Source organism: Boeremia exigua (assembly GCF_020726555.1).
Source record: "Boeremia exigua strain MPI-SDFR-AT-0100 chromosome Unknown C7974scaffold_10, whole genome shotgun sequence".
In the NCBI taxonomy this organism is placed as follows: domain Eukaryota; kingdom Fungi; phylum Ascomycota; class Dothideomycetes; order Pleosporales; family Didymellaceae; genus Boeremia; species Boeremia exigua.
This window is the reverse complement of record NW_025763527.1, coordinates 61,668-79,329: the sequence shown is the minus strand read 5'-3', so window position 1 is coordinate 79,329 and position 17,662 is coordinate 61,668. Positions and strand designations below refer to the sequence as shown.

Here is a 17,662-nt window from a genome sequence, read left to right as displayed (position 1 = left end):
GACCATTAATTTGCATCGTAGGTTGTATGCTAGCAGACTCTGGCTTGATGTCGTAACCCCATAGTCATGAGGCTCTATAAGGCGTGAAAGAGAAGATAATTACTGAAGATGTAGATAAATCTGATTGTTCATAAAGCCAATTGAAGATATTATAGCATCTACACAAGACTAGACAACGACAGACATAGTCACGTCATCAATAAACAAATCGTACATCTGGGGGTCCCCGCTAGGCAGACTGCATGCTCCATCTACTAGCAAAACCTGCTGGATAGCATCTCCTACAGGAATATCGACCTGTGTTGAGATAGATGTGTAAGAAGTGCCTGGACGAGCGAACTCGAGAAGAGCTAGATCGCCAAGGTATATACTCACCGAACAAAAACCGTTGGTAGTCTGCTTTGCAAAAACTTTCAATGTTATACGACGCTCCAGGTATAACTGTCACAGTCTGGCTCAAATAGACGTCGAATCCGCCGTTTGGTATGCCTCGACCGCGAATGGCATATGCTCCTGTGCGGGGTTCTATCTGGACGCGACCGCTGGCCCCGGCGTCGATGATGTAGAGACGTTCCACAGTCCAGTCAGTAGGATCTGATCCATCCCCGAACTCGAAGCTCGGATTCCTCACAACCTGGATTGGAAATATGACGGTTGGCGTCGGGCTCGTTTGTGTTGACATGACGGAAGTAGCTGTTTCGGCGACAGTCGTTGGTGTAGGATCATCTCTGGTCTGGGTCGAAACCGTAGTTGCGACAGAGGAGATGGACGAGGGCGACTCAGGAGCTAGTGAGGATGCAACCGGAATACTTGCAGATGATACATCTGATGAAATTGCAGTAGATGACGTGGCAGAGGGAGAAGGCGCAACACGAGTAAGAAGAGCAATTCCTGGATGACTTAGTACGCATCTACACGTCGGAAGACCTGGATTTTACCGTCAACATTATCATTAAATGTCTTGCCATTGTTCTTTGTCTTCAGATAGCAATGGCCAGCTCCGCTGCCACCAACAAAGGAGGCAGCAACACATCGCGCGTCCTCGTAACATGCTAGGGTGCAGCTTCCAAGACTCGCAGCGTATAGAGATGACAGATCTCCACCGTAGAAGTCGACTCCACAGGACAAGCTAAAGGTTCGGGTATCAGTTCCGGTGAACGTACAGCCGTCATTTTCCGGACAAGTGTAAGTGGTCGGGCAAGCTTGCTCAGTAGGTGGAGTGGGCTGTGGAACTGTAGGTTCGGTCTCGCGAGTGGTAACGTATGCGCCAATAACCCCGTCACTAATCGCGTTGTCAGCGCCCAGGTATAAGAGAACATCGGGGGTTGTACTTGGTTTGAGCGGAATTGAGGGTAGATTTCATATAGCAATTTCCGCTTACATAGCTTACAGCTACACATCCATTGGTGGAGGAGCAAGCCTTCATGCATCCTGCCAATGTTGACGTCTGCAATAGTCAGTCAGTGGAATTTAAATGAGAGTGAATCCCGCCTACCGGTGCCAACTGCAGATCTCCACCGTAATAATCCGTTGCGCAACTGACTTCCAACAAAACCCCGTTGGTAGAGAAAAGACATCCATCATTGAGCGGGCATTGAGGTGACGCAGGGCAAATGATCGTAGAAGCTCTCAGAGCAAGTGCTGCTGCTTGGACGAGTGCGGGCGCCATGCTTGTGTGCTGACACTGGAGCGACAGAAATTGAATTGCTGTACTGCACCCAGGTTCTCAGGAGTCGGTTGCATCTAGCATATATAGCTATATGCTAGTATCACAACGCCGTACTTGGCACAGTGAGGCTGAAGGATCGCCTTGCGGAGTAATCCTCCTTTTTGGATGCGATCATACCCAAACATCCACTTCAGGCCTGACGCTGCGATTATCAGCCGCAAGCCGCTCTGCTAGCAGATCTTAGCAGCTTCCTAAGTTTAATTATCGTTGACGCACGGCTGCAATTGAATCTTAAAGGGGAGATCTAGAAGGCCGCTCTCGCTTAACTAAGATCTAGACAGTGTTACGATCGCCCTTTTATAACCAACCAGATGCTAACACCCAGCAAATGCTAACACGCTTGGCATGATATTACACGGGCTATCCCGTGCAGCATAGTTTTATTATAAGTTACGTAACAAGCTTACCCCTTAGCAGTTAAGCTAAAGTAGGTCTCACATAGAGCTTACACAGCTTATATTAAGCTTAGTAAGCCTAGCTTACGCAGCTTATGTTAAGCCTAGTAAGCTACTATACTCTCTATAGTATATAGCAAGTAGGAACACAACCCTTATAGTTTATGTTTAACCTAAGTATTAATCTATAATATTAGATCTTAACCTAACCTTTAAGCTAGATAGTCTATGCTATACTACTTATTATTACCTCTTACCCTTAAGATAGATAGATTATATCTATACTTCTTAGTATAAGACCCTTTTAGTTTCCTTAATAGTATTTATCCCTAAGAACTAATTAAATAGTGCTTATAAGCTTTGCTTAAAATATAACCTTAATATTTTAAATACTCTTAAGATATCTACTACCTTAGAAAACTAAGCTACCCCTAGCTTAATATCTAATAATATAGATATAACTAATAATAGTGCTGCCTATATAGGTAATATTATAGTTAATAAACCTAATCTCTACTATAGCAAATATAATAAGCTTAATAATTAGTGTTAGGACTTAGGGCCTATATAGTTCTAAGTAGACCCTACTAGGCTAGAGTAGGCCTATATAGGGCGGGGTAACATATTATATAGCTAGCCTACCTACCTATTGCTATAAGGTAGCGATTAGTCTTACCTAGAGGTAGAATATATCCTAATACCTCTTCTTACCTACCTGTTACCTAGTGCCCCTAACTATAAGGTCTAACATTCTAATTACTTATATACTAGGGAATAAGAAACTAATTAACTACTATAAGCATATACACGCTATACTTAGACAAGGAGTTAACTCTAGGCTCTCTAGAACCTATATAGTCTAAAATACTTAGAGAATATACTATCCTATCTTATACTTAAGTAGGAGATCCTTATATTAAAGAGGTTATAGGCAATACTCTACCTTAATAACTAGTACTATTACTAATTAGGATAGTAAGAGTTATAACAACCCTAAATAACCTAGAAGGGGATAATATTAACTAATAATTAAAAGAGTTAGAAGCATAGCATAAGAAGGCATTAAAGCTATAGAAGCTAGCTATATTAAAGAAAGCAAGGGCTAAATACCTTGCAGGTAATAAGCACGCACTTTAGTTAGCTAATATAAGTATAAGCTAGCTAGCAATACCTTAAGTAGTGCTAATATTAGGGCTACTATGCCCTAAACCTCTGCAGATATTTATAAAGTATAACTATATAGAATATAACTATTAGAAGTAGGACTATAAGTAATACTTTAAAAGATTGCCTATAAACTTTCTAACTAAAGCCTATAAGGTTAACTTTAGAGCCTAATATCTCTTAGAATCTATAAAAAGTCTATAGAAGATATACTATTCTAATTAATCCTAGCTTAAGTTAGAATACTAACTAACCTAGGAAGCTATAAAAGTAGTAATGCTAGGCACTCTAGGCACGCTCTCTAAATAAAGGCAAAGAGCCTATAATATAGTTACTTAGGCAAGGATAAGACTAGATTCCTCCCTAACTAATCTATTAGACTATATATGCCTATTCTAGGAAGAACTAGAAAATACCTATAGACCTAAACTCTAAGTAATAGAGTATATATATATACTCCTTAAAGATATCTAAAAATAGCTCTTTATATACCCTAAGAGTTATAGATATATAATTACCTAGGTAGAGAAGGCTATAAATATAATATATTATTAAAGGCTATATTAAAGAGAGAACTATAATAAGAAACCTAGGAAAAGTAATAAGGGGAACAAAGAAACCCCTAAACAGGAGAAAAGGGATAGAAAATACTATAAGAAGCATAAATTAACTAGTTTAGGCTATAATACCTTAAAATAGCTAAGAGGTACTAATATTACCCTAGTAAACCCTATAGTTAGATGCTATAACTATAATAGTCCTAGATACTATACTAGTAGCTGCATAAAGCCTACTAAGGCTACTAATAGTAGCATAGGCTCTAAAGTAGGAAAAGAGGGGGTATAGAAGTAAATAGTTCTTTCCTTCTTGCCTATATAGCCTAAGTATAAGAAAGTAAGGACCTTAGCACCTTAAGAGATGCTATAAGGCCTTATCTATCTTATCTTACTACTATTAAGATAATAATAGGTAAGTCTAAAGTTATAGAGACTCTAGTAGATTCTAGCTCCTAGCTAAACCTACTATTAGTAGTAGTAGTAAATAAGCAGAATCTTAAAGTTATACTACTACTATACCTAGTAGCTAAGAGTATTACTAGAGACTTAACTATTTATAGTATAACTATAGTTAAAATAATAATTAAGAACTTAAGAGGCTAAATAAAGGTCTAACGTAAGTGCATAGCGAGTGGACCGGCTAGGCGAGTGGACCGCCCCAACAAGCCATTGGGCCCTCCAACCTTCAAACCTCAATGGATCAGCTACATAACCTCAAATCGCTCTTAAAAGAAGACAGGATTAAGCTTGCACTCTAAGCAATTAAGAAACCCCAAGAACTAAGCGTGCGACGCGCTGCTGTTGTCTACCAGGTGTCAAAAACAACCCTCCTTTGGCGACGCGCTGGGAGGCAGTCAACACGCGATACCCAGCCTAAATCATCAGCCCTTAATAAGATAGAAGAGAAGGCGCTTGTGCAGTATATAAGGAGGCTTGACGAGCAAGGACTTGCCTCAACGCTCCATTGCGTTGAAGATATGGCTAATTAATTGCGCGCTGCACGCGATGCAGAGCCTGTTGGCCCCTGATGGGCTTCAAACTTTGTCAAACGCGAGCCTGGACTCCAATCACGATTAACTCGACAGAGGGATCGCCAGAGAGTTCTCTGCAGCGACCTAGGGGTCATTGGGCCCTGGTTTGACCTAGTACGGAATGTTAAGGCCAAGTACGGCATCTAGGACGAAGATACCTACAACTTTGACGAGACTGGCTTTACTATGGGCGTTGGAAATTGCGTCAGAGTAGTTACTGCATCTGAGAGACGTACTTAACCTATTGGGGTCCAGCAGGGAGACCGTGAGTGGGTGACTTTGATTGCTGCAGTCAACGCGATGGGCTGGGCAATTGCGCCCTACCTTATCTTCAAAGCAAAGAACCACGACGCGTCCTGGTACCCTGATTTGAAGCCCTAATGGCGCATTGGGGTCAGTAACAACGGCTGGACTACTAACGATATTGGAGTAGCCTGGTTAAGGCACTTTGTTGAGCAGATTCGGGGCCAGAGGGTGGGTAGCCACGTGCTGCTAATAATCGACGGCTACGAGAGCTACAAGTTGCTTACTTTCCAAAATCTTTGCACAGAGAGCAAGATTATTACCCTATGTATGCCTCCACACTCATCTTACATCCTACAACCACTTGATGTGGGTTGTTTTGCCCCCCTAAAGCGGGCGTACAGCAAAGAGATTAGAGTCTTGGCGCTGGACCATATTGGCCGGATTGACAAAAAAGCCTTCATCGCGACCCTTAGGAAGGTGTTTGATAAGGCGTTTTTAAAGGCAAACATTATATCAAGCTTTAAAGCAACTGGCTTAGTGCCTAATGATCTATTGGTAGTGCTATTAAAGCTTGATGTGAAGCGTCGCACGCCAACACCGCCTCTCACAGGGGAGCCCCAATGGAACCCTAAGACACCTACCAACGCTAATGAGATAGAGGCTCAATTAATGTTGCTTCGCGATTGTATTTAGAGGCACCAAGGATCGTCACCTTCTCCTATAGTTGAGATGATGGATTAGCTGCAAAAAGGCACTGCAATGATACTGCATTCACAGACGTTACTAGCCGCCCGAGTGCTGCAGCTTGAAGCGTCAAACAGGGCTGCTTCTGAGCGCAAATCGCGCAAAAGAAAGTGGATTCAGAAGGGTGGAGACCTCTCAAAGGAACAGGCAGAGGATTTGATAGCCCAACGCGACGTTGGGGCGCAGCTTGAGGGGGAAACTCGTGAGGGTAGGGCTCGAACAGGTGCAGGCAAGCAGCACAAAAGGCACTGCAGGCGCTGCGGTGAGGCAGGGCACAACTCGCGCACGTGTGAGAAAGATGCAGTAGAAGTCAGCAATTAATATTTGCTACTGTTAGCTATAGTAAAGCATTGTGGTGTTGCGCAATTGCTTGCAGAGTGCCTAATGGCTTGTTGGGGCGGTCCACTCGCCTAGCCGGTCCACTCGCTATGCACTTACGTTATAAGGTTCTCTTTATAGTTACTAACCTCTAGAAGTATAAGATATACCTTAGGATACCTTAGATTAATTAGTATTAACTAAGGGTAAACATCTTAAGCAGAAAAGTACTACTATAGGGAATAAGAGATAAAGATATGCCTTATTTTAAGCAGGTTAGTATTAAAGATACTAAACAGTTTAAAAGCACTATAAGGCAGCCTAAAGTAGATATCTATATATATCTTATTAGCTTTATAGGCTAAGATATGCTAGAAGGACCTAAAGTAGCCTAGCTTCTGCTATAATACTTAGAATATGCTAATATAGTATTAGAATAAGATTCTATAGACCTTACTAAGCATAGCTTGCACAACCTAGTAATTAATCTAGTAGAAGGGGAGAACCCCCCTTACTAGCTAATATATAGGCTCTTAGAAGTAGAGCTTATAGTACTTTAGAAGTATCTAACTAAGTTTATAGCTAGAGGTTAGATAAGGCAATTAAGATTACTAGCTAGCGCACTAATCCTCTTTGCTAAGAAGAAAGATAGTAGCCTAAGGCTATATATTAACTTTTATAGTATAAATAAGATAACTATTAAAAATTATTACCTACTAACGTACCCCACGGGCGAGCGGATCAACGGGCGAGCGAATCACTTTTGCCAAGCCCCCACCAAAGTATCCTCTACATACCAATGCCTCAACAACAACCTAATCTTAACGCGTTAAAGGAAGCTCAAATACAGCTTGCGCTTCAAGCTCTTAAACAAGACGCGAAACTCTCACAGCGACGCGCTGCAGCTATCTACAACGTTCCTCAAGCTACACTAAGCCATCGACTCACTGGACGACCTTCACGAGGCGATACTATGCCCAACTCACGAGGGCTGGATGATCTAGAGGAGCAGGTGATTGTTAATCACATACTTGAGCTGGACGAGCGAGGATTTGGCCCTCGGCTGGCAGATGTGGCTGCAATGGCCAATTCTCTGCGCGCAGAGCGCAATCTGGGCCCTATTGGCACAAACTGGCCCAGTACGTTTGTAAAGCGTCAACCAGAGCTCAAAGTGAAGTTTAATCGCAGGTATGACTACAAGCGAGCCCTCTGCGAGGATTCTGGGGTTGTGCAGGGCTGGTTTTCCCTGGTGCGAAACACAAAAGCCAAGTATGGTATCCTAGATGACGACACGTACAACTTTGACGAGACAGGCTTCATGATGGGCCAGATCTCCCAGGGAGCAGTTGTTACAGCTTCAGAGAGACGAGGAAGGCCAAAGGCAGTCCAGCCAGGCAACCGGGAGTGGACAACGGTCATACAGGGTATCAATGCCAAAGGATGGGCCATTCCACCCTTTGTTATCTTCAAGGCGCGCCACCACCTCTCCGGCTGGTACAAGGAGGAAGACCTGCCCCAGGATTGGGTTATTGCAGTCTCCGGTAACGGCTGGACTACTAATGAGCTTGGTTTTGAGTGGTTGAAGCACTTTGACGCGCATACAAAGGAGCGTACTGCTGGTACCCACCGACTGCTGGTTATTGACGGCCACGAGAGCCACGAATCGCTCCAATTCCAGAAATACTGCAAGGATAACAAGATTGTTACTCTATGTATGCCTCCGCACTCATCGCACCTTCTGCAGCCACTTGATGTGGGCTGTTTTGCCCCTTTGAAGACAGCGTACGGGCGCCAAGCCGAATTGCTTATGCGCAACCGAATCAGCCACATCACAAAGACTGAGTTCCTGCCATGCTTCAAAGCAGCCTATAATGCGGTGTTTACCTCTAGCAATATCCAAGGAGGGTTTCGAGGTGCTGGATTGGTCCCCTTTGACCCAGAACGGGTCATATCAGCCCTTAATGTGAAGCTTCGGACTCCATCACCACCACTCCCCACCAACAACGTACCCTGGCAGTCGCAAACCCCCAGCAACACCCTGGAATTTGGGTCGCAATCAACTCTGATTCGAGAGAAGTATAAGAGGCAGCAGGGCAGCTCACCAAATTCTGTTCTAAGCGCGCTTGAGCACTACGCAAAGGGGGGAGCAATCTTATCCCACAAGCTGGTTTTAGCTCAACAGGAAATCAAGGAGCTTCGAGCGGCTAACGAGGCCGCCATGCGACGAAAATCACATAAAAGAAAGCGAGTTCAGAAGGAAGGGACCCTAATAGTTGAAGATGGGCAGCGGCTGGCAGCTCTAAAGGAGTTTGGGGCGCGTGGTGATGGGAAGAGGGCGAAGAAGCAGGTGCGCACTCAAGAGGGCGAGCCAACCCAACGGCGCTGTGGAAGGTGCAATCAGACAGGACACAACGCGCGAACGTGCAAGATTGATGTAGAAGAGGTCTCTGAATGATATTCCAGCCTGTACTGTACCGTGCAGGACCAAAGTGTGGTGTTTTGGGCCATGATGGGTCAAGTTTTGGTGGGGGCTTGGCAAAAGTGATTCGCTCGCCCGTTGATCCGCTCGCCCGTGGGGTACGTTACCTCTAATCTTAGAGTTATTAGAGTGCCTATCTTAAGCTAAGTTATAACGTAAAGCATCAGCGAGCCGGCCACACCAGCGAGCCGGCCACTTTTCCTTGGCACTGCGAACACTACATACAGGATAAGCAATTACTCACTACCCTTTGCAGAACCTGCGTACGACGCACTTTCATCAGATGCAGAATCTTCTTCTGCATCTTCCTGGCACGTACGCGCGTTGTGCCCAGTCTTCCCACAGTTGCCACAGTGCCGTTGACCTGGTTGGGCTCTTTCATGACCACTCCTAACACGCGCTCTTTTTAACACTGTACGAGCTGCAGCTGCGCTTTCAGCTATAGAAGCTGCTGCTTCACCATACTCTACTGTACCACCATGCTGGATCTGCTTTCTTTTCCGGGTTTTGCGCTTAGTAAGTACTGCTAATTGCTCTTCAAGCTCACGAATGCGAGCTGCTTGTACAACATTCTCATGTAGCATAAGCTCACCACCTTTTACAAGCTGTGCAAACCCCTCTCTTGCTACTTCTGGTGATTGTACAATAGCTTGCCTTACAAGCCTTGCCTGTGACCCAAATTCATGTGAATTGCTTGGTGTTTGGGATTGCCATGGTGTTTCTGGTAGGGGTGCTGGTGGTGGCGTACGAATCTGAACATCCAGGCGATCCAAGACACGCTGCGCGTTAATAGGCACAAGCCCTGAAGCCTCAAAGGCGTTCTTGCAGTTCTCGTACGTAAACACGTCGAAAAATGCGTCTCTAAAGGCTGGAAGGAAGCCTTCTTTGTTAATGTGGTAGACGCGTTTAGATGCCAAGGCTCGTACGCGTTGAGAGTACTTTAGTTTCAACGGTGAGAAACACACCACATCAAGTGGCTGGAGGATGTGTGATGAGTGAGCAGGCATACAAAGGGTAAGGATCATGTTTTCCAGGCAGTAATCCTTAAACTCTTGGTTAAGGTGGCTCTCATGGCCGTCCAAAATAAGCAGCCTATACAAGCCCTTTTGACGCGCCTTTGTATGCTGGTCAAAGTGCTTCAACCACTCTAGGCCAAGCTGATTGTTTGTCCATCCGTTCTCAGAGACAGAGAGCTTCCAGTCGTACGGTATGTTGGTCTCCTCATACCAGGCAGAGATGTGTACACGCCCTTTGTAGATAATAAAGGGTGGGATAGCATACCCAGCAGCACAGATGCTCTGTATAGCTGTAACCCACTCCCGATCACCTGGCTGGATAAGGTTTGGTCTTGTACGTCTCTCTGAACCTGTAACAACCTTCATTGAGCCAATAATTCCCATCTGGAAGCCGGTCTCATCAAAGTTGTGGATGTCCGCATCCTGAACCCCATACTTGTCTTTTGTGTCCTGTACGAGCTTAAACCAGGCGTTGATAACTCCTGGCTCCTCCTGGAGTATTCTCTGACGATCCTTTGCTCGATTGAAGGCCATTTTAAGCTTCTCTGTTCGCCGGACGAATCGCTCTGCCCAGTTCTTGCCAACAGGTGTCCCACCACGTACAGCGAGAAGTTTATCTGCAATATCTGCCACCTCAGAGAGCCTAGGGGCAAATCCGCGCGAGTCAAGCTCGAGTATATATTGTACGATTGTTTGCTCTTCAGTTACAGAGAGCTTCTGGCTGTTTGGTAGTGCTTCTTGTCGAAATGTGATTTTGTGGAGCCGGTCAGAGAGCCGTTGATGACGTACGTTGTAGGCTGCAGCAGCGCGTCGCACGCTTTGAAACTGTCCCTTAGTGTACGCCTGAAGGGCAAGAGTAAGTCTACCTTCTTGTTGAGTTAATTTCTGCTTGTGTTGTTGTTGCATGTTGTATTGTACGGAGAAGTTGCAGTGCCAAGGAAAAGTGGCCGGCTCGCTGGTGTGGCCGGCTCGCTGATGCTTTACGTTATATAAAACTTAATATTAGAGATACTTATTATTAAATTTAAATTAAGAAAGGGGATAAGTAGAAGATAGCTTTCTAGATATGTTATAGTTATTTTAAGTATATAGTAATACTGTTTAGTTTAATAAATATACCTACTTAATTCTAGGCCTATATTAATAAAATATTAGTAGAACTAGTAGATACTATCTATATTATCTACTTAGATAATATCCTTATCTTCTCTAATTTAGAAGAAGAGTATATAGCTTATATTAAGGAAGTACTTAAAAGATTGCGCTAGTTAAAGCTTTATATAAAGCTTTTAAAGTATAAGTAGTATACTATATCTATAGAGTACCTAGAGTATCTTATTATACTAGAAGGGGTTAGTATTAACCTAGAATAGGTTAAAATAATCTAAGAGTAGCTATTACTACGCATAGTAAGAGATATTAGGATCTTTATAAGCTTTATAAATTACTATTATAGATTTATTAAAAGATTTAGCTAAATTATCCTACTCTTAACTATGCTTATAAAGAAAGAGCTAGAGTAAGCCTAGAGTAGGCTAGCTATAAGAAGGGAGGAAAGCAAGGCATTATAACTACTAGAAAAAGTAGTATAAGCCTTTACCTAACTTAAAAATATATTTCTTAGTATACTAATATTAGCACACTTTAAGAGAAATAGGGTAATAAGAATAGAAGTTAATACCTTAGGTAGAGTAATTACTAGTATTCTAAGCTAGTATAGCCTAAATAGAGATAGGAAGTCCTAATAGAGGCTAGTTAACTTCTTTTTATAGAAGTTAATTTAAGTAGAGTATAACTATAATACTTATAACTAGGAACTCCTAGTAATTAATTAGAGTTTAAAATACTAGCGCTAATACCTTAATAGTATCTATTTTAAGATACTAACTAACTATATAAACCTAAAGTAGTTTATAGAAACTAAGACTCTTAACTACTACTAAGTAAGATTCTACTTAGTATTAAGTTAGTTTAACTTTATTATTACCTACTACCTAGAGAGTATAAACTCTATAGATAGACCTTCTAGGAGGCTAGACTATATAGTAGAATTATAATATCTAGCTTAAAAGTATAATAAAATCTTTATAAAGCTAATAAAAGATATACTCTCTAATAGAAGAAAAGAGACTATATAAGTGCTATTAGTACTTACTAAGAGTAAGTTAAAGGATAGTAAGAAAGAACTATTAAAAAGAGCCTATAAGGAGTTTATAAAGGTTAAAATATTAGTATTAGGTAACCTAGAGGCTAACTTATACTATAGGATCTATAATATTAATATAGAGATAAGCTCTAAGTTATTAGAGGATAAAGAGGTCTAAAGCGGCCTAGAACAGCCTAGCGCAGCAAAATCTAGGGTAAAGTAGTTAGAAATAACTAAAGATAAGGTATAAGCACTAAAGAAGTACTATAATAACCCTCTAGTAGGCTATTTTAGCGCAAGAAGAACGCTAGAGAAGCTCTAGCGCTACTATAGCTAGAAAGGGATAAGAAAGGACGTTACCTAGTACTACTAGAACTATATACTATATAGAAGGTCTACTTTAGCAAGGTATTATCTATATAGTCTACTTATACTATTACTACTACCTACCTAGGTATAGAAAGAAGTAATAATAGACTTTATTATAGAACTACCTCTAAGCAGGTTCTATAGAATAATATATAACACTATCCTAGTAGTAGTATATAAATTAACTAAAATAGCCTACTATATCCTAGTAAGAGAGGATTAAGATAGCAAGGACCTAGTATAAGTATAGATTTAAGAAGTAATTAGACTTTATAGGGTGCTAAGAAGAGTAATCTTAGACTAAGGTCTGCTAATAAATATAAAGTATTAGGATACCTTCTACTATTACTTAAACTTAAGAAGAGTATTATTATCTACCTACTACCTATAGATAGATAGTTAGACTAAAAAGTAGAACTAGATGCTTAAGTAGTATCTTAGGTGCTACTATGCGCTAGAATAAGATAATTAGGTATTATAAGTATTAGTAGCAGAGTTTATATATAATAATAGCATCTACTTAACTATAGGCACTATACCCTTCTAAGTATACTATAGACTAGACCTAGTTAGGCTAGAGTAGCCTGCTTTACCTCTTAGTAAGGGGGAATTACCCCTAGGGCTTATAACTATAGATAAAGTGCTTAGCATATAAAAGGAATATAAGAGTAAAATATTAGTAGTAAACTCCTACTAAGAGAAGTATTAGAATAAAAAGAGACTTATAATACTATTTAAGGTAGAAGATTAGATTATAGTATCTAACTACTATATAAAGTTAATAAGGCTAAAGAAGAAGCTTAACTAGAAGTACTTAGAACTAGGGCGCATAATAGCCTAGAATAGCCTATCTTTGTTTATAGTAGACCTTCCTAGCCTCTAAAGTATCTATCTAGTATTCTATGCTTTGCTATTAGAACTATATAATCTAAAGGGGATAATTCTATACCTAGACGCTCTAATTATAGATATATTATATACTTTTAGAGATAATATATAGGAAGTTAATAAAATTCTAGAAAGAAGAAAGGATAATTATAGGAAGTAGCACTACCTTATTAAGTAGACTAGATTTTCTAATAGCAAGAACTCTTAGAAGCTAGAGGTAAATATATTATCTAATATGCTTAAATAGTTCTAGGATAAGTATAAAGTAGTTCTAAGAAGGAAAAGGTACTAATAAGGAGGTAAAGAAGCCCCTAATAGTCTAGTTAACTCTAAAAGGTAGCTAGGATAGCTAGCTAAAAAAGAGAGAGGATAACTAAAGTAAATCCTACTAAGTTAAAATTTTAAGATCTAGATATACCTTTACTATTTTTTCTATAGAGTTTTAGGTATTTAACAGCATTAATTATAAACTAAAATAGTATAATAGGTAATATAATAGGCTATAATAGCCTAGAGTAGTATAGTATAGTATATAAAGAAAAGAGTAAAATTCTAAAAAAGACTTAGTAAAATTTTAAGAACTCCTATATAGAGTATTAAGAATTCTAAGGGAATACTATTACTATCTATAAGTACCTAGAATAGGCTATAATACTCTATAGTAGGGTTAATTATAGTAGACTAAGATAAAATAAAACTAGAAACTACTAGTTACTACTAACTACTACTAAATACCTCTAAACACCCTCTATCTACCTATAGGGCAGCTAGACTTGCAAATAAGGGCATCCCTCTCCTTTTCTAGAGCCTTAATAGCCTTAGTAACCTTACCCTTAGAACTACTAGCTAGACTATTATAGGTAGTCTCTATATTAGAAATTTAAGAGTTTAACTTAGCAATCTTATTAGCCTTACTCTAAACTTAAGCGCTAGGGATAGTACCTTTAGCCTATATAAAAATAGGTTAGTATATACTATAATAGCGCAAAAAAAAGATAATAAGGGATAAACTAACCTTTTTATATAGAGAGTTAACCTCTTTAGTAGTAATAGTATTAAGATAATACTTGCTAGCCTTAGCCTTACTAGTAATAGTAGCCTTATCCCTCTTATAACTAATAAGGAAGGCACTAGACTAAGGGCTATCTATAGAGAGTAAAGCACTAGTATATAACTAAAGATAGGTTAAATAAGGCTAATACTTCCTAAAAATAGGTTAGTATGCGCTATAATAGCCCTATTAGAGATAGGTTAGACCTATATAGACAATGCCTTAGTAATAGGGGATAACCTAATAATTAACTACGCCTAAGCATTAGTTTTAGTATCCTTAGTAGCGTTAGAGTCCTAGAAAATTATAATAAAGAGTAAGAAGGCCTAAACCTCTCTATAAAGCTTAGAGGGGGTCTATAAGTATTAGAAAGGGGTATTCTAGCCTAAAGTAGTCTAAAAATACTTATAGTAAGGCACTCTTTATTCTTAAGAAAGTAATAGTAGTATTTATAGAAACTTATAGTTATACTATCTACCTTAACCTTCTAATAGTCTACTATACTAGAGTTATTATTAGAAATATTATAGAAGCTATAATAGTAGATACTAAAGTAGTAAAACTCCCTAGAAGCCTAGTATAAGATATATTAAATATATAGATAGGCAGTCTTAGCTAAGCAGTTATATAAGAAGTTAGAGAGGTAACTAGTATCTATTATAGTAGTAGAAGGGGGTAGAATAGCCTTAATAAGGGCTTATAGAGTTAAAATATATTAAAAATTAGTGCTTGCAGTTAGTTAGTTCTTAAATACTCTTCTATATTCTAGTTAGCTATTATATATGCTAGAATATACTATAAGGCTCTACTATAGCCTAAATAAGCTTATAATAAGGCTCCTGCTAAATTATAAAAAATAGGAGAAAAAACTTACTAATTAACCGCGTAAGGTAGTAGAGTATAGAAGTAATAGACTAAAAGTAGAGAGGATTAAGCCTATATACCCCCTATAGACCTGCCTTTACTATAAGAGCCTCTATAGCTACCTAAAAATTTTTATAAGTAAAGGTAAAAACTAATTATTAAATACTAAAATTAGAAAATTATAGTATTACTAATATAGGCTATAGCAGCCTACTCTATAGTATAGAGCTATATAATAGCCTACTATAGGCGCAACCCCTTATTAGAGGATAGTTATAAGGATAGTTAGGCTCTGCGCTCCCTTATAGCATCTTACTCTATAACTAGGGATAGTTACTCTAAGAGGGAGAATAATATTAGGACTTAGGGCCTATATAGTCCTAAGTAGACTCTACTAGGCTAGAGTAGGCCTATATAGGGCAGGGTAACATAGTATATAGCTAGCCTACCTACCTATCGCTATAAGGTAGCGATTAGTCTTACCTAGAGGTAGAATATATCCTAATACCTCTTCTTACCTACCTATTACCTAGTGCCCCTAACTATAAGGTCTAATAATTAGCTTATATAATAAAACTTATTCTTCTTATTCTTAAGTTAATATATTAAAGAGATTAAAAAGGTTATACTTATTAGTAGTTATATATATAGCATAGTATTTAAATAGATTAAACTCTTTATATAATAGTATAATATAGGTAAGGCTCTAGATAAAGTAGATACCTATATAAAGGACTATAATACTTTTAAGGAATAAATTAAACTTATATTTAGCATATTTAATAAAGTCTCTAGTATAAGATATAAGACCTAGTATAATATATAAACTAAGTTAGCTACTAACTATACTATAGAGTTCTAATAACTTACTATATATACTAACTAGGATAACACTATACTTTTAACTATATTTAAGTAAGGACTTAAGCTAAAGATTAAGAAGGAGCTAATATATACTAGCACTAGTACTAATACCTTTAATATATTAGTTAATACTATAATTAATATTAATATTAAACTATATAAGCTATAGTTAGAATTATAAGATAACCCCTAAGCATAGGCTACTAATTCTATACTATATACCTTTAGAAACTAATAGAAAAATAACCTCTAATAGAGATAGTATAGTAGACGTTACTAGTCTAATATATTATAATAAGTCTATACTAGAACTAATATAGAATACTATAGTACTAAGGCTATAGACCTTTCTAATATTAATAAAGAACCTAAGTAGTAGAATATTAAGAATAAGAGTAGTTATTAGAACCTATATACCTAGGTTATAGAAGAGGGGGTAGTATTATATAAATATAAGGTACTAAATAATACTAAATAAGTAGCTATAAGTTATATTAGTAGACTATAGACTATTTACTGCTAAGCAGGAATAGAGCAGAGTACCTCTAGTATATATACTAGGCCCTACTACCTCTAGCTAACCCTAGTATTAGCCTATAGGGCTAATATTATCTCTCTTATAGGACTAAGCGTCCTAATTAGAAGGGGAGTACCCTATAGGGACCTAGTCTAAGCTATTATAGGCTGTTATAGGCTAATATATAGCCTAATAGGTAATTTAGTATAAGTTTAGTCTATTTAATAATTTTATAATTTTTTGCTCTCTTACTAGGTAAAGTTAAAACTTAACTTTACCTAGCTAGCTCTCTTACCTCTTACCTTTACTATAGCAGCCTATATACTAGGTAGGTAGTAGACGCTAAGAGTACTATATAATATAGCCCTCCTGCCTACTTTAGTCTCTTACCTCTATACTTAACTACTAATTAGTATATATTTTTTAGATATTTTGCCTCTTCTAGTATAGCCCTATATTAACCTCTTTTGCACTATAATACCCTATTATAGTAGTATCTAGCTAATCTAGAGCTAATATAGGCTATTCTAAACTCTTTTAGATTTAGATATAGCTAACTATAGTATTATAAAGACTTCTAGATAATTTTTAAGCTCTCTACGCCCCCTTACTCCTACCTCTACTGCTATTACCTACTATAGTATATTTTGCGCCTTTCTTAGCTATTTTAATATATTTTAGCATATTTTAGCCTATTATACTCTTAAAATATTATTAATAATTAATAATAGCGCTATCTCTAATATTATAGCTAATACTACTATATATATATTCTATATATATATTAGGTGCATCTACTACTTTACTACTAGCATGTTTTAATATACTAGTTAGTATAGTTACTATTTTTCTACCTATACTATAGAAAATATAGCTACCTTTAAGGGCTAGTTAATAGATCTTAGCTCTACTAATCCTATATAGTATATCTACTACTTCTACTATATACTTACTAATAATATATACCTTTATATAAGAATAGCCCCTTTTAAGCTATTATAGTACTAACTAATACCTTATAGCTTCCTAATAGCTATAAGAAAAACCTTAACTTCTTTTATACCTAGTTTGCCTTCTTAACTGCTACTAGTATTACTTCTAAGAATAAGAAGCTTACTAAGGCCTATATTTAGACTTAGTGCTTCTAAGTAGTAAAGAAGATTAAGAGGTAGGTTCTTCTAAGCTATTTTATACTATTTTAAAGTATTATAAGGTATTATAGGTTACTAACTACTATAATAGTAAGTTTCTTTATTAGAATAAGATACTATTCTTATATAGTAG

General features: G+C 38.3%; 1 protein-coding gene across 1 annotated transcript; it reads right to left on the bottom strand.

Annotated features, from left to right (window-relative positions):
• Positions 1-168: 168 nt before the first annotated feature.
• On the bottom strand, positions 169-1,669 carry C7974DRAFT_474292 (uncharacterized protein; the record flags this gene model as incomplete). Its single annotated transcript, XM_046146594.1, has 5 exons — positions 169-326; positions 376-825; positions 939-1,224; positions 1,382-1,447; positions 1,496-1,669. The coding sequence occupies 5 exons, from the start codon at positions 1,667-1,669 to the stop codon at positions 169-171; spliced, it is 1,134 nt and encodes a 377-aa protein (XP_045993720.1).
• Positions 1,670-17,662: the final 15,993 nt, after the last annotated feature.